Source organism: Papilio machaon, chromosome 4 (assembly GCF_912999745.1).
Source record: "Papilio machaon chromosome 4, ilPapMach1.1, whole genome shotgun sequence".
In the NCBI taxonomy this organism is placed as follows: domain Eukaryota; kingdom Metazoa; phylum Arthropoda; class Insecta; order Lepidoptera; family Papilionidae; genus Papilio; species Papilio machaon.
The window spans coordinates 3,459,692-3,480,404 of NC_059989.1; the positions used below are offsets into that span (position 1 = coordinate 3,459,692).

The window sequence follows — 20,713 nt, forward strand, 5'->3', positions numbered from 1 at the left end:
AGCGAACGCTCTGTTATCTAATAATGCCGGCATGTCAGATTCGTGCCGAGATTTAGTTTGTATTTGTCTACTCTGTTTTACTTCGTAATTTGTATTCACGTAGGCGTTGTGGCGATACGTTCACCTTTGCACTCTGTGGATTAAGACTTCATGATATATATCTAATTAAGCAAATTACGCTGTTTTAATATTCGAACGTAGTTTATGAATTAATAAATTATTGCTATTAATAGTTGTTATTATACAATTACTATCTAATACTTGATGTTTGGTTAAGTAATATTCGAAATCAAAAGTATAACCTTTTTTTTAATACCTAGCAAATAATCAAAGTCTTTGTTAGTAAATCTTTTAGAAATTACAAATAGTCTAATTATAGTTACTGGAATTACCAAGTGCATGTTCGAAACACTTGACTTACAACAATAAAACCTTCATTAAGCGACACAAAGCTAACACGAGCCTAGCCTCGTAATTGCAATACCATGAACCTATTTGTTCAGCGAGCGCTTCACTTATTGTTCAAAAACATGACAATGTAAGCCTTCCAGTCAATTTTCTGCGGTCTTAGAATGGATGACTTTTCAATTGCTAGCACTCTATTTACTTTCCCTTGTAAGGTTGTCAATAGTCGCCCTTCCACTGTGTCATTTCCCGCACTCACTATTTTTACAACCATTCCTTTTTGTAGCCTTGTCCCGTAGGAAGTGATTCGATAAAACACACTTCTAATGTATATTGTGAAAGCGCTGCCTTCTTAATGCTTCATTGACGATCAATTCGTGCCTTCGATTTATTGCCAACCGTTCTTAAAAGGCTTTTGTTGCTGATTCCAATGAAATTATCGTTCTATATTGAGTTTGAGTTGGGATGTAATCTCTTCGGATGTATTCCACAATTGTATTGTTGATCGTACTGATCCAAATTCGAAATTGTTTCTTAACAATGATAAGTGTACTTTATTTTCAATCGAATTGGGTAATTATTCCTTTCAAATACACATAAATTTATCTTTATTTAGAGTAGTATCAAAGATGTAAAATTTATCAACGAATATTTCTGTAAACATATAAAGAGCGATCGGAAAGAGAATCGTGGTAAAATTCTCTAGAATATTCCCTACGCTCTCTACCACTTCCCGCCGTTTACCCGAGGGGACTTAAGTCTCCCACAAACGCGTAAATAGACTTATATTGCAAAAGGAAGATATGGCCCGCCTACCTATTAATATTGTAGTGCGGGTTATAAGGTAAATTATTAAATGGGTTGTTTTTGGACGTGTTATTAATTAAGTAGTATTTTTAATAAATAATAATGTAAGATGAAATCTTGGCAGCAACACAAATTTCGCTATGAAACCGAATTAGGAAACTATATCCAGATTACTTTTAAATGTATGCTGTATCTCAAACGAAGTGTGCGCATTGCTGCGCTAATTCCTGATCTATCGTGATCGCAACCTAATTAATGACAGCTCACTTCCAATGCAGATACTGTGAATTGCAGGATTTTAGCGAAATTGGTAGTCTATATCAAGCGGACGCAGTACTTGTCTTTCAAATGGTCATTCCGTTTGCACATTTAGCTTGATGGCTTGGAATACTCCAGCTGCCGGCTTAATAGCTAGGTAAGTCTTTAATCAGTGGGAAATAGAACTTGTAGTTTTGTAGTAAAGCAAGCCTTAAAACATTGGACAATGATAAAGGATACGACAAATAACAATTTGAGATTGGACGTTATGCGGACGTTATATTTAATAGAGGAATTAAATATCTGTGGTGTTTATTTAATCCGTGTTCTGTTCTTAGAAAAATATTTCACTTGAGTCATTCGCTTATTCAAGAACAAGGTATGCGGAAAGCACGTTATAACCGAAAGCTCCCGCGAGCTTTTAAACCACTTTATCTTATGCACCACACCGCACATCGAATGCATTCTCAGCGTAGTCCCACGAGGACATTTCTAATCGAAAACCACCATACCCAGCCTCTAAAACTTTGCGTCTACTTTAAAGTATAGATATCACATAATCGATTATTATTAATCTCAGTCGAAGTGTTCCTATAGGCAGCTCATCATTCAAGATTCAATATACTAAGTAAAGCTTCCAAGGGATCAGGCATAACAACTATTTGATATCAGTTAAGTGCTACTAAAATATTAAAAACATTTTTTCACTTGCTTTATCGCCCATTAGTTTCACTTCGCGTGATTGAAGTAAAATGTTGTTCAATTATGTTGAAGTAAAAACAGCTAGAAGTTTTGCATAAAAATAAAAATGCGATTTGTTCGCGATGTGTAATGCTGTTAAAGCGGTTTCCGGGTTAATACATCCAACGTGTTCCCGCCTCTCCCCGGGGACTCGCCACGTGCTGCCACTTAGCGCCCGCTGAATATTTGCAAATACACAAGATTCTGCAAACAATCTTAAGCGTTGAGTCTGTAAGGTGGAGATTGCTTTATTTCATCTTCCCCGCCAACACCGCAAGCGAAGTGTTTAAGAAGCTTTACAAGACCTGAAAATTTTTATTACGATTACCTTCCCCCACTTACAACACAACCAACGCTCACAGATAATAGCTTATTTTAAATTAAAATTCAATGTGGGTTCGTTAATCCGAAATGTAATTCGAGCCTTGCTATTTTACGACTAATAAAAACGAAACGATTGTTGTAAAGGAATAAAAATTTAAAACACTGTAACGTTTCTTGTCTAAAAGAAATTTTATGGAGCCTGACGAAAACGATCACCATTTATGATTCACGCAATAGGCTCCTTTACACATCACGAACGGCGGGATATGAAAAATAGATAACACTAGGGCTATGCAAAGTTGTATGTGAAATTTACACGGTATCGAGGCACGCACGGTGACAAATGTTTCCCGTAGGCGAGCGAGGAATCTACAGTAAATGGAATATGCTGTGCTAAGACTAATTTTTTCCTGATAATGTAACCATCTTCTTAGTAAATTGAATGTCAAAGTATGTTTACGAGTACTTTACATTTGATAGTTATGTGATCAAAATACTGATAGCATTTAACAGCATCTAATTGTTATTGTTTTTTTCAAGAGATTCTATTGATATTTTACATCAATGTTTCGGTCGTGTGAATAGTTAGCATCAAAGTAAGGTTATCAAGAATAGATTAAAATTTGTTAATCACGTTTACAACTGTTATATAAATATCTTCATCATCCGCCGGAGCCTACCCTAAACTAGGGGTGACTAGGCCATATTCAACCACATCGTTTTTTTAATTCACACATTGTAGAATATGCAGTTATATACAGGTTGTTTATTTTTTTCACAACCAAAGCTTTAATATTAATATGAAAATTGATGAATAATTTAATGGCATAAAAAGTTATTATAGAGAAATAAAAATATTGGTAGAAAATTAAATTACAAAAAAAAGACAATGGGCAGTTTTTGAAAAAGGACGTCGTTAATTATTATTTTTTTAACCGAAAACGGCCGTAAATAAAAGTAAAGGGTGCCATTAAACGCATTATTCGCGCATATTTAATGTACTGAAAAGGCTAAAAGGTTTTTTATTTTTCACAGATTCAACAGCTTTGCATTAATATCACCCATTAAATTAAGACCCTATTCAACACGTGATTTATAAAAATAAATTGAAATCCGCTTAGAAATAACAGAGAATAATTAATGAGAATATATTGCTATTGTAAAATATTCATCCCTTTTTGTTATAGAGTGGCGTAGATTGATTTGATGCAATCAGTCAGACAGAAATTAACAACCTAAATAATCAGGACACCTTAAAATATTGTATTTTCTGAAAATATCAAGTTTATGTTTATTTTTTGACACCGTGCCACAGGTTTTACCTCTGTCTATACAAGCCCGTTTTTGTGTTTATCCTTTATTTCACATATTGTAATATTGGTTAACATATTTGTGTGCTTAAAATAACAATAAAAATCATAATGAGCTGGACGAGACATCATTTTCGATTCATTCGGACAGAAATCAGTGAGCTGCGAAGCAGCGACTATGTGTCGCGGCTGGATCGTAGCCACAGCGAAAAATAGATAATAAAATGTATTGAAATGGCTGCGGGCCGGCTTATCCGGTTGAAAGTCAATGAATATTTGATTTCAATTTTTTTCCCGACGTCGCCGTGAAGTATTCACGCCATACCTAATTTGATTTTCGCCATTCCGGCCGTTCGTTGGGGCAGTTTGCATTCATATTCAGCCTGAATACGCTTTCGGGTTGCCTCTAGGCCGATACTGATACAAATAAACAGGGGATATTTTTACATTTGCGCGGGAATACTCGACCCGACTGATTATGTTTCGGAATAATAACCCACTAGCGGGTATTAGGTGCGGTTTATTGCGCTACATATATTTTATTTATAGATGAATTGATGCCATAAACGAAAAGGGGAGAAGATACATTATGGCATGACTAGTCTCAATTTCGAAATGCGGTCATTAAGAACTAGCTTGGGTGTGACTAAATCGTGTCATATATGTTATAACATATTTGTATGATCATTATTTTTGCTGCATTTTTGACTCCATTTTAAAATCTTGATTAACTAAAGAACATTTGGAAACGTAAAAAGTGTTTACCGTTTTTCTTACTTAAAAAATTATGTGTTAATCATTAATTTTTCTACTTTACGAAAAACTAACGTTAATTTCAATGTAAAATTATGAATTAGTCTTAAAAACTCTTACAAATACAAGATCTAAAATAATTCAGCCGAAGTATTCAGGTCAACCTGATTTTGTCTAATGAGTATTTCAAAAGTAAATTCAGCATTGTATTTCTGTGTCTGTTTGAGGGAACCTTCGTTGGCAACAAAAGATGGCCGTCCTTGATACGATTTCCGTGGGTTTTAATTAAAATCTTACGCGTTGTGAGGATAATGAGAGCAACTGATTATCCAGGCCGGGGGACTGTAGTATTTTGGGGTACAATTTATTTGAAGCCATTTTTCAAAATGATAACGTTACGCTTGTACACATTTTACCGAAATAATAAGGACCGTTTCCTAAAATTTTGTTAGTTATTGCATTAAATAATTTGTTTTGTAAATCATGTTTGTAGATTTAATTTCTTTTGCCCTTTTTAATTCTTTGTTAAAAACAAAGCATTTTCATATTTATTTTCTACACGATAGGGTACGGTATCGAAAATTATTCACGAAGAAAACATGTATTTTATTTGCGCATCGATTTGTTATTTATTAGTAGGGCATCGTAATACGAGGGAGGGAGTACAATACCGAAAACGGTGAACCTATTTAGTGACGACGCTCCCCGAACCCGACGATTCGCTTCGATACGCCTCAGCCGTAACAACCTCCATTCTCGCTAGAACCGCATTGACTTTCTTGCTTCTGGCTTTGGTTAGTGATAAAAAGTATTGCTCTGTAATCCAGAGGGGTCTCTCTTCGTTGGTAAATTTGTATGGAAGGTCAGTGGCTGTATTTATCCGTTGCTAGTTAACCAGTATCGACTTTGCGGCGAAGACGACCGACGAAATGAGGCGAAACGCTTACAAAAATAATATTATAATTTTCCCATGTGGCACGCAAGGCTATGAGAGTTTCGTTGACATACTCATAAGTAGAACGATTATTGTGCTATTTTGTTGTTTACATAAAAATAATAAGAAAAAATTCAAAAATTCTATGAATTTATATGTCGGTTTGCTTAAATTATATTTACCATGTCGTATTTTATAATTTTATTCAAGTTCTAGAAATATTGAGTTTGAATCATCACTTACCTCTGTGCCTATTGGTTTGTTTGTCGAACATTAGCATGGCGTCCTCGATCTGAAACAAGAGAAAAAACACAATAAACTTCAAATCCTGGAAAGATCGTGAACGAAAAATTAAAAAAAAAACAAGGGCGTCGTGCGCGATTTCGGGCCCCGCCCTGGCAATAAAACACTCCGGCGCTGTAATAACGAATAAGCACCGGTACAGAGTAAACCACATGCTGCAAATAAACTTTGATAAGCGAGGGCGAGCAGGTAATAACGTATTCATAGAGAAATAAATGGAAAGTCGGCGGCTAGGACGCGAACAATACACGCGAGCGGAGATACGCTGTCACCTGACGCACACCTAAATTCGGTCACCACGGTACGCTTATAAAATTCACCGTTCACAAGTAAAATACTAATAAATCCCTAACACTTTGAAATAATAGTTTAATATTAAGGACGTCGTAAACGAGTCACACATTCACGAGTTGTAATTACAAATTCTGTGCTTTATTAAATTTTCATATGTCATACGACACGTGTCAAATACGAACGGTATATAGGATGGGAGCGGATTTGAAATGCGACGTAAAAATGTTCGTTTGTATAAAGCAAGTTCTGCGTGACAGGCGGGGGCTGGGGTGGTTTTGTCTCGCAGAGTCTGCCGGGCGCTCCCCGGGGCGACATTACGAGGGAAGGTCGACGGAACGCACTCCCGATGATCGATGTCGAATACCCGTAACAGGTGACCTTTCGCTGAATTATTCTTACCTGTAGAAACGTTTGTTTAGTGGTGATTTGTTTGAGTGGGAATTGCTAGACCGTCGTACGGACAGGCGCGAAAAGGCCTCCTGAGGCATGTTGTTTTTGAGAACGCGATCGTTTTTTGTTTACCAACTTTCGTGTTTATGGTTGTTTATTTTTTATTTTGTTGTAAATGATAAAATTAGGAGACATTTTTCGCATCACAGTGGTTGTTTAATTTCAGACACGGTAAATAACTCTATTATCCCGTTTCCTAAAGCTGAAAAACGTTCGTAGTCGTTGATTTTCGACCATCAACTGGCAAGTGGTCCGTCCATTTTTTAAATAAATAAAACACACTTTAATTAAGTCATTTGACGATTTCACCATTACGTTATTAAATATTAACGTAATACAATTCTTGCAATCAAAGTGGTCTGTTATTGCGATGTTATTTAAATCTAACCATCGACATTAAAACGATGGTACTGTCACTGGCGCCAACTGATGGTTCCCATCAGTGCGATGTGGACGAAAATAGAAAATTGACATGCGATACCATCGCCTTGGCGCCTATATAGAAATCACTCTGATAAAGTCTCATATCAAGTAACTTAGTTACGAATAGACTAGTAAAGTAGAAATTACGTAAATAAGAAATTGTGTGAATGTTTAACACATTTATTTTGGAAAGTTTTAATGTTTAAATTGATGAAACAGGCATGTCTGTTTTTAATAAGTCTGTGATTCTTTAGATTTGTTTGTTATAATTTCAAATTTCTATAGAATTTTACTATTGTGCCTTAATAATAATAATATTTACGCATGTTACCTCTAGAAAAAAAATATGAATTGCGTAAAAAAGGATATGCATAAGTAGATAGTGAATTTGGGTATGACGGCTGATAGAGATGTATGAAAGACTAGTTTATATTGTGCTGACCTTCTGGGACAAGGGCAGGTTGATGATGACGCACTTCTAGGAGAAGGCAGACCTTACTAGTTCTGCGACGGTTATGACAAATATCTGTATATTCCTGATATAAAATTATTTACGATAACTTTCTCGAGAATATACTGAAATTACTTTTTTATATCAGATACTGGCATTTATTTACCCTTCAAACTTATATAAGGAGACCCGGTCTTATTCTTTTTATGTAGTTGACTTTTATGTCTGTGTATTGTTGTGGTTGAAATAGTTTATGAGACTGCGTGGGTTGTACGGAGTGATACTTCGTCTGTTTAGTTTCATTTTACATTTAACTTTAACTAGTTAATAACATTTAAGTGGCGTACTTGTACTTTATCCTTGTTCTAGTCCGTCTTTTGTACATATTAAATGAAACACGTCCTGATATAAATAGTTCCCTTCTACATGTTCGTAGCTAAGTGCTACATTGTAGGGTATTTAAATAATTGAATATAAAAATTATAACTTAGTATTTTATATTATGCCAAGTGTTTTATGAAGTTAAATGGAGAACTTAAGAAACGATTTGCATCAAATTGAGGTATTAATCTTATGACGTAGCACTTAGCTACGATTGGCTACGAAAAAACAATGCTAGTATCTAGATATGATGTAGCGTTTATCTACGAAGCCCATAAATAAATTACACATTTTCGGAATACTGAATAGGTAGTTTATTGATAAGCAAGTGCAGCGTCAATGCGAAGAGAGTAAATTCGTTGTAAAAATCTAACTTTGGAGCCACTACAGTCACGTAACCTCAAGTGGCCTCTAACAAGTTGTGCCTTAATAAGAACATTTATGAACTCATCGTGTCGTGACCAGTCTAATTCGCCTTTTAATATTCGGGCAATGTGTGGTGTGGTACCCGCGTGGAATTTCCTACAACTTTACTAATTCCACTCTTTGCTCAAATATTTTTCAACTCGGTCCGGGTAAGTGAGCGAAATTGGAGACAATGTACAATGTAGACGCCCGGAATTTTTATAGCCTTTCCCGACCATGGCGGCAGGATAAAATAAGTTTTTACTGAATCTTTACAGCCTTCTTTTCCGTTTTGTCATCATTGACATTTTACAATTTCGTTCGAAAATTTCTTTCACTTAACAAAATTTTTGATGTAAAAGAACTAGTAAAGGCCGGGTACGAATTTAATGTTACAAATACAGCAAGTTGAAGATATCTTGAAGTACAGTTGAAAATATAATGAACAAAAACAATGAGATTGTAATAAATTATTTTTTTGTATTCAGAAATAATTCAAACAACTCGTATAGATTACGATTTAAAATTAGTTAGTTACAATACATTTTACAATTGTAAGAAGTGAGTAAATTACATGTAATGTCGTCGCGATTATCCTAAACAGTCGACTCTATTATTAAGTATTTTATTTAAGAAGGAGACTGCGCCGGCCCCCGGAGATACCTGTCTCATTAATTTGCTCGTCGTAGGTACGAGCTCGTTTAAGAAAATCTATTTTTTATCTTTTTAAGCAACTGTTTATGAGATTTATTCAGATTTTCCTTGTTTTAAGTTCTACACTGTAGTCAAACAATGTCTTAATTTCAAACGTTTTATTACATTATACTTTGTAGATTTTTTAAACAGCTATGTAAAAAATAAATAAACTTCTAGATTAAAACTGTAGTATACTGTCTTTTTATAATATCAAAAAATAATAATTATTGTGTTTTGATAAAGCTTAATAATAGATCAAATAAAAAATACAAGAATTAATTAGTACCGTTATAACGATATCGAGACAAAGAATCTAGTTAATAAATAGACTTTACTGTTCATTGTTGCTACAATTTCAGCAGTAGTAAATAATTCCGCGTCTAATGGCAACAATCAGTCATTCTGCCAAATTAGAGCCGTCAGCAGCAAAGAGGAATTTACGAACTATGCAATTGTTTTCCAGACTCTGGTTACTAACGGTTACTTAGCAGTTCTCAAACTATCCACTGTCCGGTCTTAACGGTCAGGATCGTGTCCATCAAAATACCAACGATGCTTCTAAACAATGTTCCTTGAACACTTTAACAATATTGGCATCGCTACGTGCCGTCTAACAAAAATCATTCCACCGCAGTCCTAGTGGCTTTGATTGGTTGTTTGATTGGTTTGTATGAAAAATGTACACTCAGAGAAAACTCTGAATGTAAGACAATTAGACTGTTATCTTAAAACGGCTAAGTATAGTGTATTTGTATTAGTTTTGTAGCATTCAATTGATAAAAATATTTTCTATATCGACAAACACGAATATTATTGCTCACGAGACGATTATTTCTTGTTAAGGATTTATCTTTTTCCTTAGTAGACATAGAGCGAGGAACACAGAGCGACAATATTGTAGTTAGACAAAGTATTAAGAACAGGTGGTTGACAATTATTGAGAGAAGTTCTCTCAGTATTCTCCAGACAGAGATAAAACGAAGGTGTTCGAAAGTGGTTTACAAATAGATTAAGTTTATACAAACTTTGGGTAACTGGATTGTTTTAGTGAATTTAAATTACACAGTTTTACTGGGTATTAAGATTACTGATATATTTATTTAATTTTAAATCGATTCTGAAAATAAAATTAAAATAAACCTCCTTTTCGGTTAGTAAATAAAATATAAAATTTAATATTTATCTTCACTTAATACAGTAAATTTTTCTTGATTAATTATAATTAAGACGAAGAAATGACAGAAAAAATCCCTCTCCAAGTTAAGGAATTTCAATATAGTTAAAAAATAATGAACACAAAAAAAAAATACGCTCGAACCCAATTAGAACCTCCTACATTTGGCAAGTTGGTTGAAACTGGGAGAAAACTCAATAAAAACGAATCAGAATAAGGAAGCTCTTCGGGAAACAGCATAAAGAAAAAGTTTTAATTTGTTTAAATATTTCCGCGGGTCGGAGTTCCCGGAGCGGCTCTCAAGTTCCGTGGCCTGGCATTAACTCGCCCACGGTGCCGGCGGCCGCGGCCTAATGAGACAAGCCACCTGCTCTTACAGGCGACATAACAATTAACTCGGAGAAGAAAATATAAGGTGAGCTAATAGAGCCGCTCAGATACACTTCACCCCGTGCCCTTCATAAATAACACCCCTTTGGAGGCCGAAGTCCTCTGCAATTTTGTCGTATTTACGTAATGATTCTCCGAGGACAAAACTCTCGGGAAAGGATAGCGACATTTTCTTTTGTTTTTATAGGCGAATTGATTGGGAGTAGTACGGAATAATCTTGAGATAGGATTAGTTTTCTTTGAAGGCCGGCAAAGAAAGGAATCTAATAAAAATAATATTTAAACAACTCAATATTCTTCTTGTGTATTTAATTACGTTTTACTAAACCAACATTTAATAACAATCTGGAAAAGGCGAGTAAAAGTTCTAAAATATCCTAACCACGTCCTATTTTAATTTTAAAATGTATTTAATAAAGCAACCTATTTAACAATTAATCGAGACCAGTAATGTAATTACATTTCTAAATAGCACTAAAACAACCACCGCAGACATTTAGTACCGATAGCCCAAATTTTCGCATTGAACTATTGTTAACAGTTTTGTAATTGCAAATAGTAGACAATCTTACTAATATTATAAATGCCAATGTTTGCCGGAATGGATGGATGAATGTTAAAAAGTATCTCCGGAACGGCTCAACGGATCTTGATGTAATTTGGCACAGATGTAGAACATAGTCTGGACGAACACATAGGCTACTTATTACGTTATTTTTTATTTCCGCGCGGACGGGGTCGCGGGCGACATCTAGTAAGATATAAAATCAAAATTAAAAGTAAAACCTTCATTTTACGTCCCTCCATGAAGGATGCTAATAATTTTCGTGAAACATCGTAATGATAATATTTTGCTTATGCCAGTGAGGTTAGAATTACAAAATAATTTAATTGATAAAAATGTATTAACTATGTAATAATTTATATATTTTGTATAAATTGGTGGTATATAACACAGTCGTAATCTTATTATATAAAATAAACATATTATATAAGTTATTTTACAGTACGCTGAATATGGAGAAATAAAATCTTGGAAACAATTACGAATGTCTCGAACCGTGAAAAATCGATGAATAAAATATGAGAGAAGTTTAGGAAAACCCGAAAACGTTTTTCGTATTTGAATAATCACTTTAACAAACAAAACTCGACCGAATCCGCTTCATTAATTATTAACCTGCGCTTGAGTACGAGACAAACAGAATAGAAGGACCAAATAATAATTTCTGATGTTTGGCACCAAAATTCCACTTTATATCAAAATTAGCTGTCACCCGTGACTTCGTCCACGCGGAAATAAAAAAAAACTTATTAAGTAGTCTATGTGTTCTTCCGGGCTATTTTCTACATCTGTGCCAAATTACATCAAGATCCGTTCAGCCGTTCCGGAGATACCTTCAAACAAAAATCCATCCATCCATCTTAACATTCGCATTTACAATATTAGTAAGATTTATGTTAATACACGATAAATTTTATGATTCGGTATGTGACGAGTCACAGTCATTGGTCATCGCGATGACGAAGCTTTTTGCAAGGTAATTTTTAATTTTATATCCTTAAGATTTATGGTGTCTCATTAAGGACCAAAAGACTTGTATCATATTTATAACACAACGCAATAAAAGAAGCCATAAGAATACATAGAAAATACGTATCGAAGAAAAAATAATAAATTGAATGGATCAGAACTATGCAGTAGTCTTCGTAATAATTTTCTTAAGAAACCTACCTCTAATACTGTGTCCCAAATCAAACGTAATTTGCCAATGAATAATAGATCCAGTTCGAGTACTTTCTTACAACGGGATATATAGAATAATCATAAGGGTAAGGAGATAATTGCAAATCTGTGTGCTTCTTTAACCACTGAAACACCTCAGGGTTATATCTTATTGGATATTGAGTTGAACAGAATGTATAAATTTCAAAGTATATTTGGTGTATGAAAAGAAAAATCACCGAATATTTGATACATTATTAAATTATTCGGTTGTCTATGTCTGTTATATATTTATATTTATTTCTGTTATTTAAAATTAACATTATTCAATATAATACGAGAGATAAAATTTGTTTTGAGACAATTAAAAATTATTTTCAAGAAAAATATCTAAGAATTATGTCATAAACTTGGAACTTTCTTTTCAATTTGTAAGCATCATATTATCGTTTATTATTTACGTTTATATTCTTAAATAAACTGCTCGTAAAATATTATAAACTTAGCAAATAAAGTCCGCCCATCACTTTAATGATCGGGGTATTTCTAAAACTTCGTAAACACTTTAAAAGTTTGGACCTGGCCCGAATCGCGCCCTGATGTTAATTAACAACTTTTTAAAACTGCAACTCATAATAGACAGGGCAGACGAAAGATGAATGATGTGTTGAGTTTTTCATTCCTTTTTTCCATCAAACTTTGGTGGAAATTCTGAACAAAAAACAACATGCGCTTGACAGCTGAGTAGTTAAAACGATAAGGGTTTTCGGGATTATTCATGGTCTAAGTATTTAAAGGATTAATGTAATTTATAAGAAATGCAACAAACAGAAAAACTTGCTACATTATCTATAATTTATGTAGAAGCAAGTGATTAAATTTTAGTTATTTATTTAAGAGACAGTGAAGCATAAATTATGATAGTTCTTTTTATCTGTACTTAATTAAAAATAATGCAAATGTGACAAGTTTTAAACTGTAATTTAAATTCTAATATTCATTTGACTAGCTGACCCGGCAAAGTTCATTACGCTTAGAGGGAATCAATGAGCAGATTTAGAGGTTTTAAAATTAATTTAAAATTATTAAGTTCAATTGTTAAGTTACAAATGGTGTAACTAACACGAATTTGATTGTTAAATTTGGTGATTCATGAATACCATATTAAGCCTATTTCCGATCGAAGACAAATTCGAAAACACAAAAAATTTAAAAATCAGTACAAGCGTTCTTGAGTTATAAATGATATTACTACTTTGTTTTAAATATAGGTGATGATGATGATGCTACGTTATCATCATCATTAATAAAATGAAACTTTCAATTAAAAACTAAAACAATAATAAGAGTTTTATTTATGTGTTTCTGAAAACTTTAATATTCAATTAACAAAAATTGGAAACTTCAAAAGTGTAATAATTGTTTCCAATTTTAAAACACGAGTTTGTACAAATTGTTTCAACTTTCTGTTAATCTAACTTTCCAACTTTCGATAGCGATTTCATGTTAAATCGTTTAAAATAACTTCTTACAATGGAAGCGGATCACCATCACAATAAAACAATTCGTTCGTTATCTGATTTCGTGAAATTTGCCACTGACGCTCTTCATCTTGGGCACTTATCATGAATAGGCTTGACATCCATTGTAATATTTTATTATTACTCTGTGAAATGCAACGAGGCGGAGAAATTGTTAAATCCTTACAATAGAGGGTCTGTCTTCGTCGGGTCGAGAGTGGAAAAGTTGAACGAGAATTTCGGATGCGAAATGATAAAGGATTAATAAATTGTATTATCTTGTTGGAGTAATGAATTTACGATCGCACTAAAGCAAATATTATCGAAGAATCGATCGGAATAGAAAGCTCGTCTTGAAGCGCACGGTCGTGTGGCGGACACTTCGACGCGGCGCAGCTATCGCCGGCTCTACGGCTCCGATCTGCATATAAATCGGATGTCCGTAATGACTTCGCTATCGCAAGTATCCCGAAATGCGTCCAAAATCCGATAAGCCGTGCCCGTGAAAGCCCTAATCCACAGAAGTTTGGATGACCCCGATAGTAGATAGACCAACCGTCTTCTATTATGTAAATTATCAACCACATGAAACTTTCGGTCAGCCGCAGCGGTTGCTAAGTTTGTTGGCAAAAGTTACGATATTAATCTGTTGCCCTATCTTTGGAGGGATCAAAGTTCGAATGAGCAAAATATTTAAGTAAAGGTATGAGTTAAGTAATACATATTAAAGTTTATCTCTTATTCCTTATAAAAGTAGTTCTAGCAAAATAGAAGCGTATATTGGAAATAGTTTTAAGGCCGATAATCGCGTATCGTGTTGAAATTTCGCTGTGAAATGAAGAAATTGTTGTGCGTACGAGCGGCGCCAGCTGCTAGTAATGGTGCGAGCAAATGACCCGAACACATGCACAATACATGTCCCAACCTGGTTATGGATAATTTGAGACTAGACTTCAGCGTTACTAAATTGCAATGCGATTAAACAACATTATTTTTAAATTAAGATATCCTTATAAATAAAAAAAATATTTGTTAACTTCTCAAAATAAAATTTCACCGTTTTGATTTTATTTTTTTCTATTCTTTCAAACAAAAATATACGAAAATATGTCTAACGGAGTTATTTTTCTAGAAAAGAATTCGTAAAATTTTCCTCACATACAAGTACTTTCAAACTTAAAATATAAATCAAATAAACTGAAACGTTGTAATTTATTTGAGAAAAGATTTGAACTTCGTTCTTACGGATGAAACTCTTCAATTATACAAAAAGCGGGAGCGTTACGGAACTTCGTAATAAGATTGAAAATAAGAATTTAAATTTCAATAATTATTCATTTGATTTAGACAAGTAGGCGATATTGCCAAGTTGTAAAGTTCTTTTAACATAGAATGTTTTTATGAAAAACTTTTCAAGCGGCAATCTATAAAACGTGATTCATATTTACGGTCAAAAAAAAATTGGAAAATAATTAAAAAAATTATTTCACTAATAGATTGACATAATTGTAATTGTCAACAGTTAATTTATTTATATCAATGTTAACCTGTTAATTATGAATGAATATACAAGCGTTATTGTGAATTTTAAGTTGTAATTAGTACTTAAATATGATTAAGCTCTTTTTAGTTACTACTGCTGTCAAAACATATCTTAATACGTTATTTTCCAAAGGCCCATCCCTTACGTTGACCTCGTTTCTTTCAATCCATTGCTTACCTATAAGATTTTATTGGCAATGGCCCATTACGACTTACATTATCAACATCACCATCCGATTTTACTATTTCTAGTCACGTAATCTCGAACGACGAAAATAAACCATACGCTCAATATAGTTTCTATATATCATAAAACAAGATTCTGTTTCAATTTGTGCGAATGCTTGTAATAAGACAAGACGTACGTGAGCACACAAAACTTTTTTTCGAAAACATTCCAACTTTACCGGTAAAAAGTATAACAGCCCATTTGGATTTAGTTTGCGTATGATATACGCGTTCAGAAGATCACATTCTAAGACAAATATCAAAAGGGGAAATGAATTATATGGAAAGCTCCTTAGTTATGACGTGTGAGCGATTGCGTAGGCCTCTGAATTTAAACAGTCGTTTGTGAGCCGCGCAAAACTTGCCTCGGTTACATTAAGCCGATTGCTAACGTCAATCAAAAGCCCGACTTTTTGCTACATCTTGTAATATTCTCATCTGAAACAAACCGCAGACGAGTACTCCGAGTATTTTCATGCTATCTAGATTTTATACATTTAAAATAATACATCACCAATATAAAAAAAAAAAAACAAATACTGTATTACTAACCTTACGTAACTAGTGCTTTTATATGTATGTAATATCTAAATGGCTGAGTAAATATCGGTAAGTTATTTTTCTGAAAGCTTTTCTGATGCATTACGAAACGTTAAGATGATTTACAATTATATCTGTTCTAATAAATATTAAAACTAACCATTTTTTAAATTTTTAATTATGCAAATGTAAAAATTAACTAACTGACTGACTAATGTCTACTGGCCGTAGTTTAAAATGATACAATGTTTTTAACTAGGGTATTGCAAAGTATTTGAGTTATCAGAAAGGGAGGTCTCCTGATAAATTACAAGTCTTAAAGCTTGTGGCAGGTAATTCGACACATTCCAGCCTCAAGGCCTAGTGAGAGCTTCCACAATTACTTCTACTTAAAATTTATATTTTAGAGTTACGTTCCCAAGGGTCGGAACTACAGGTGGGCTTACCTTGATATGACAAATTTATTAAGGTAATTTTGAAGAATTGTTCGTCTTCACAATTAAAATGTATGTACTAATAGGTTCAAACTCTATCCGTGAGTTTCTGAGACCAAAATCTCTGTATAAAAATTATCGTCATACCTGTCATTATCTATCTATATATATAAAAGAAAGTCGTGTTAGTTACACTATTTATAACTCAAGAACGGCTAAATCGATTTGACTGAAAATTGGTGGGCAGATAGCTTAGAACCAGGAAACGGACATAGGATAATTTTTACCCAGTTTTCTATTTTTTATTCCGCGGGGACGGAGTCGCGGGCAAAAGCTAGTATTTGATATAATAATATTTTGTCCTCAGAAACCCGTTTAATTTCGTCTAAATCTTAGATGCGTTAAATTACAGTTAAGTTATAACAAAACTACGACAGGCCATAATAGAACGGACGGTAGAAAACTACGTGGACAATTTAATTAAAAACAAATTCACATTATAATAGTTCTAAAGATGTAAACTGATACTTGCTATATTTTAAGGACGTTGATCGGTTTGACATGGGCCACGTGTTTTGCATCGCCTAAAATCTATCACGTTCGCCGATGCCGACGCTGATGCCCTGCATGCGAACGCACGTCTCGTGGTTGCTATGCAAACAGTCCGCCGTTTGAAGGATCTGCCCCGAATCGTTCCAGTTTCATATTATTTGCGCACTGACCCAACCATATTCGAAAGCTTTCAGTTTGATTGCTGATAGTTGTTTGACGTATGTAATCGAATTTATTTGGCAGATAGCATTTACTTTATTTGAAATAAAATAATAATCAAATAATGTTTTAATGCTCATTTTAAATTTAAGAGTGTGAAATGTTTAACTTATAAATTATAATACAGTATTAAAAATTACTATATGCAACATATTTTGTCCAGTTATTGATACAATAACAACGTTTTTCTGTATTCATTAAATTGTTATATGTAAAATTCGTTGAATATTTCATGCTTACGCATCTCGAAAATCCCGAAGTATGATAAAAACGGACGAACAGCGAAACGCTTACTAAGCCAAATAATCGTCGCTTCTAACGCTACAAGGTTTGTGAGTAGTGTAATCCATTTATTGCGGATGAAATAAAGATGGTGAGATTGGCTGGATCACAACGCACTTACACAAATTTCGTTCCCGTGTCTTCAACGATGAATAATAGATGTTGCCTCGCCTCGAGTTCGTCTCGACCTCTATGATAACGTACAAGTTTATCTATGCGTATAGCCAAGTGGATATTAACTATTGTGTAATGTGCTCTTAAAAGTAAACGGTTAACGAGTAAGAAAAATTTAAATTTCTTGGTGTCAAAATTTATTTGCAGAATACTTACCACATTTTATTATTATTATTAATTCAAAATTCATTTATTGACAATACTAGTTGGAATTCAATCTGTAGTGAAGTATTTAATTTCAAAATAGTATCTAATAGTTGTAATTTATCGCGTGTAAATATAGATAGGTAGCAATGAAAACGATAAATCAAGTCCTAAACCAAAACAGATGCATAGATTTCACTTTTGGAATCCGTTCTGGAATGTGTGCATAGGTATTATTTGAATATTTACGCCCATAAATGCTGCGACGCTATCGAATCCAGTCCGAAACAGCAATGCAAGATTTATGCGTGGTATTCAATAGATGAATCTTGTTTCGCAATGAACAAACTATTCGAAATTCTCTCGAAACGTGAAATCGAATTGCGACAAATGATTAGTCAACTTTTGTGTAAAGATAATCTCTTTAAAGTGTGACATTTTTACCGTGTCTTGACAAGTTTAGAAGTATTAATAAAACGTATCTGGGATCTGTACGAGCGCAGCGATTACGCGCCTCCCGTCGTCTTCTAACCTGTACGTCGGCGCTTTTAACGCATTACCATGAATAATACATGCTCAAATTGAAATGTCGCATTCGTGTCAATCTAGATGCCTATCTGACTCTCGCCTCGCGTTACATAATTTTAGCTGTTTGGTAATTCTGGCTGTTCCTATCGTCTGTCAATAAGCTTTTACCTGTATACAAAATCTGTGAATGATTCATCTTTTGTCACTTACATTACTGTAATGGAAAGGTACGTTGCTTGTGTATAAATTGTAGATAAACAAATAAATTAAAAAAAATATTAGCAAATTATTCCGGAAATTTGTGCATTAAAATTGTTCAATAAATTAATTGCTTATTAAAATTTTTCACTAATGAAATTATATTTTAATAGAAATTCCAAACACAATAACAATTGTTCGTTCGTAATTAGAAAGCGGCCTCTTAATTCTAGAACAGTTTAGAAATGAGAAAGGCTTAATTTCCTGTTCAAATTAAGTGCTTGTTAAAGCATAACAGAGATAATTATTACAAGATTCAAAGGCAAAGTAATAACATAATTTCGAAAACTTAATTCTTTGTACCGCAGATTATGAAACGGAAGCGCGGCAATTTGCAGCATTAAGTGTTAATTTTAAAAATAAAAAAGATTAAAGCTCCATTCTTAAGAAGTTAACATGAACAGTCTACAAATTACTCGACAATTTAACCACAATTCATGGCAGTATGTAAAAGGTCATTATATGGATTAGCTTTTAGGTATGGGAAATATGTTCTTTATACGAATTAAGTAAGATTACCCAATATACTATTAAAAGGGACTTTACAACGACCGACCCTAAGAAACGTATAAAGGCCGGGTCACCTTCAGAAATCAAAGCCGGTTTTATTTATGACCTGGACTAGGCCTCTATTTAGGCAAGATAAGTCCTTCTGTGTAAGCGTCTTTATACCGTTAGAACCGACCACCTTACTCCATTTCGAAGTGAAGATAAGATCTCCATTAGTCGCAGAGCTCATTCGTCGTGTGCGTGAAGCCAGCTGAAGGATCTTGAGCTTACATAATTACACTTATATGGAACGTACACAGACATATAGCCAAATCTGATAGGCGTATTTTACAATTTCTTTGACATCTGAAATAATTCCTCTAACAAATACATGTTTTTATAAAATAATTCGTTATCATCTTTTATTTTAATAGAAAATTTAAAACGATACTAAAGAGCTTTTATTCCTCGGATAATACGGACTAGTCCAAGATAGAAATAATTGTTTAGTAGTGTGGAGTAAGCATAAGTAGCGAGAGTTGCGTCGACGTGTGGGTCCGTACGTAATCAGATTAATTAGACGATTTTGCGGGCGTTATTAAAAGTTGAGCCGGCTAAAGCGTGGCTCTGTTAACATCGTCAAGATAGCTGGCTTATGCGCCACGTATGTAGACTGCTTAGCGAATATTATACGTGCGCTGGGAATCCCCTTTAATGTTTTAGCATTTTCGACTGAGGTTGCGAACTCAGCTCCGTTTTGTTTGTATGCTACAGTGGGCGGCTGGAATAATTCACTTAAGCTTAACTGGAAAAGATAATTAGGATTCTACTCGGTTCATGCAAAATGAAAGCGAAAAATAAGGTAGGAGATTTTTCGAGCTCATTCACAAATTGAATTTTATATTTGTAGATGAATGTTTGAACTGGACGAACGTGTGCTTTTTATCCTTTTAGATACGAGTGAGATAGTCCCTTTCATTCTCGTAATTAAATAGAACGGATGTAAGTGTCCGGCAAAGTACTTTATTTTCGCTATGGGCGCATTGTAAATTTTAATATCGTGTGTTTCAAAGGTAAGGTACGAGTGGACACGTTTATATCAATGGTACATAGAATGCAGCGTGCTACAGTGTGGGAAAACCGCTCAGTGGATAGGTAGGTCTCTTAGCACTGGATTACGGACCACTGGGCACAGAACGCGCGACCGAACACGGCTCGTGTGCTGTCAATCATAAAACAAAAAAAATAGAATCGGTAAAATTCTAGCGACTAACTCTTTAGTGTTGTACTGTTACCAAACGTGTGAACTTTTGAACAATCATGAACCCAGATTGTTACCGACGTTTACAACTCACACTGGTGTACTACTGATGAATATGGAAAAATCCTATGTGAAAGCAATATTTCATTCTATAGAAATGTCTAGTGATACTGTATGGCTTCAATTGAATCGTATTTCAAGTTTTTTTCTTCATTACGTTGCCGTTTTTATATCCAGTCGGAGCCAGTCGCGTGTGTCCCAACCCTGGGGGCGATAATGCACACCGATTCGTCTGGTCTATTCTTTTGTTATATCCT

The 20,713-nt window shown here is 34.1% G+C and overlaps 1 protein-coding gene across 3 annotated transcripts in view; it reads right to left on the reverse strand.

Moving 5' to 3' along the window:
* LOC106718514 (RNA-binding protein Musashi homolog Rbp6) overlaps positions 1-20,713 on the reverse strand; it is a 400,846-nt gene that overhangs the window by 84,624 nt on the left and 295,509 nt on the right. For all 3 annotated transcript variants that reach the window (XM_014512607.2, XM_014512609.2, XM_014512608.2), the window contains one exon: positions 5,776-5,824. In XM_014512607.2, the coding sequence (XP_014368093.1) occupies positions 5,776-5,824 (49 nt within the window). The remainder of the gene's footprint in view (positions 1-5,775; positions 5,825-20,713) is intronic.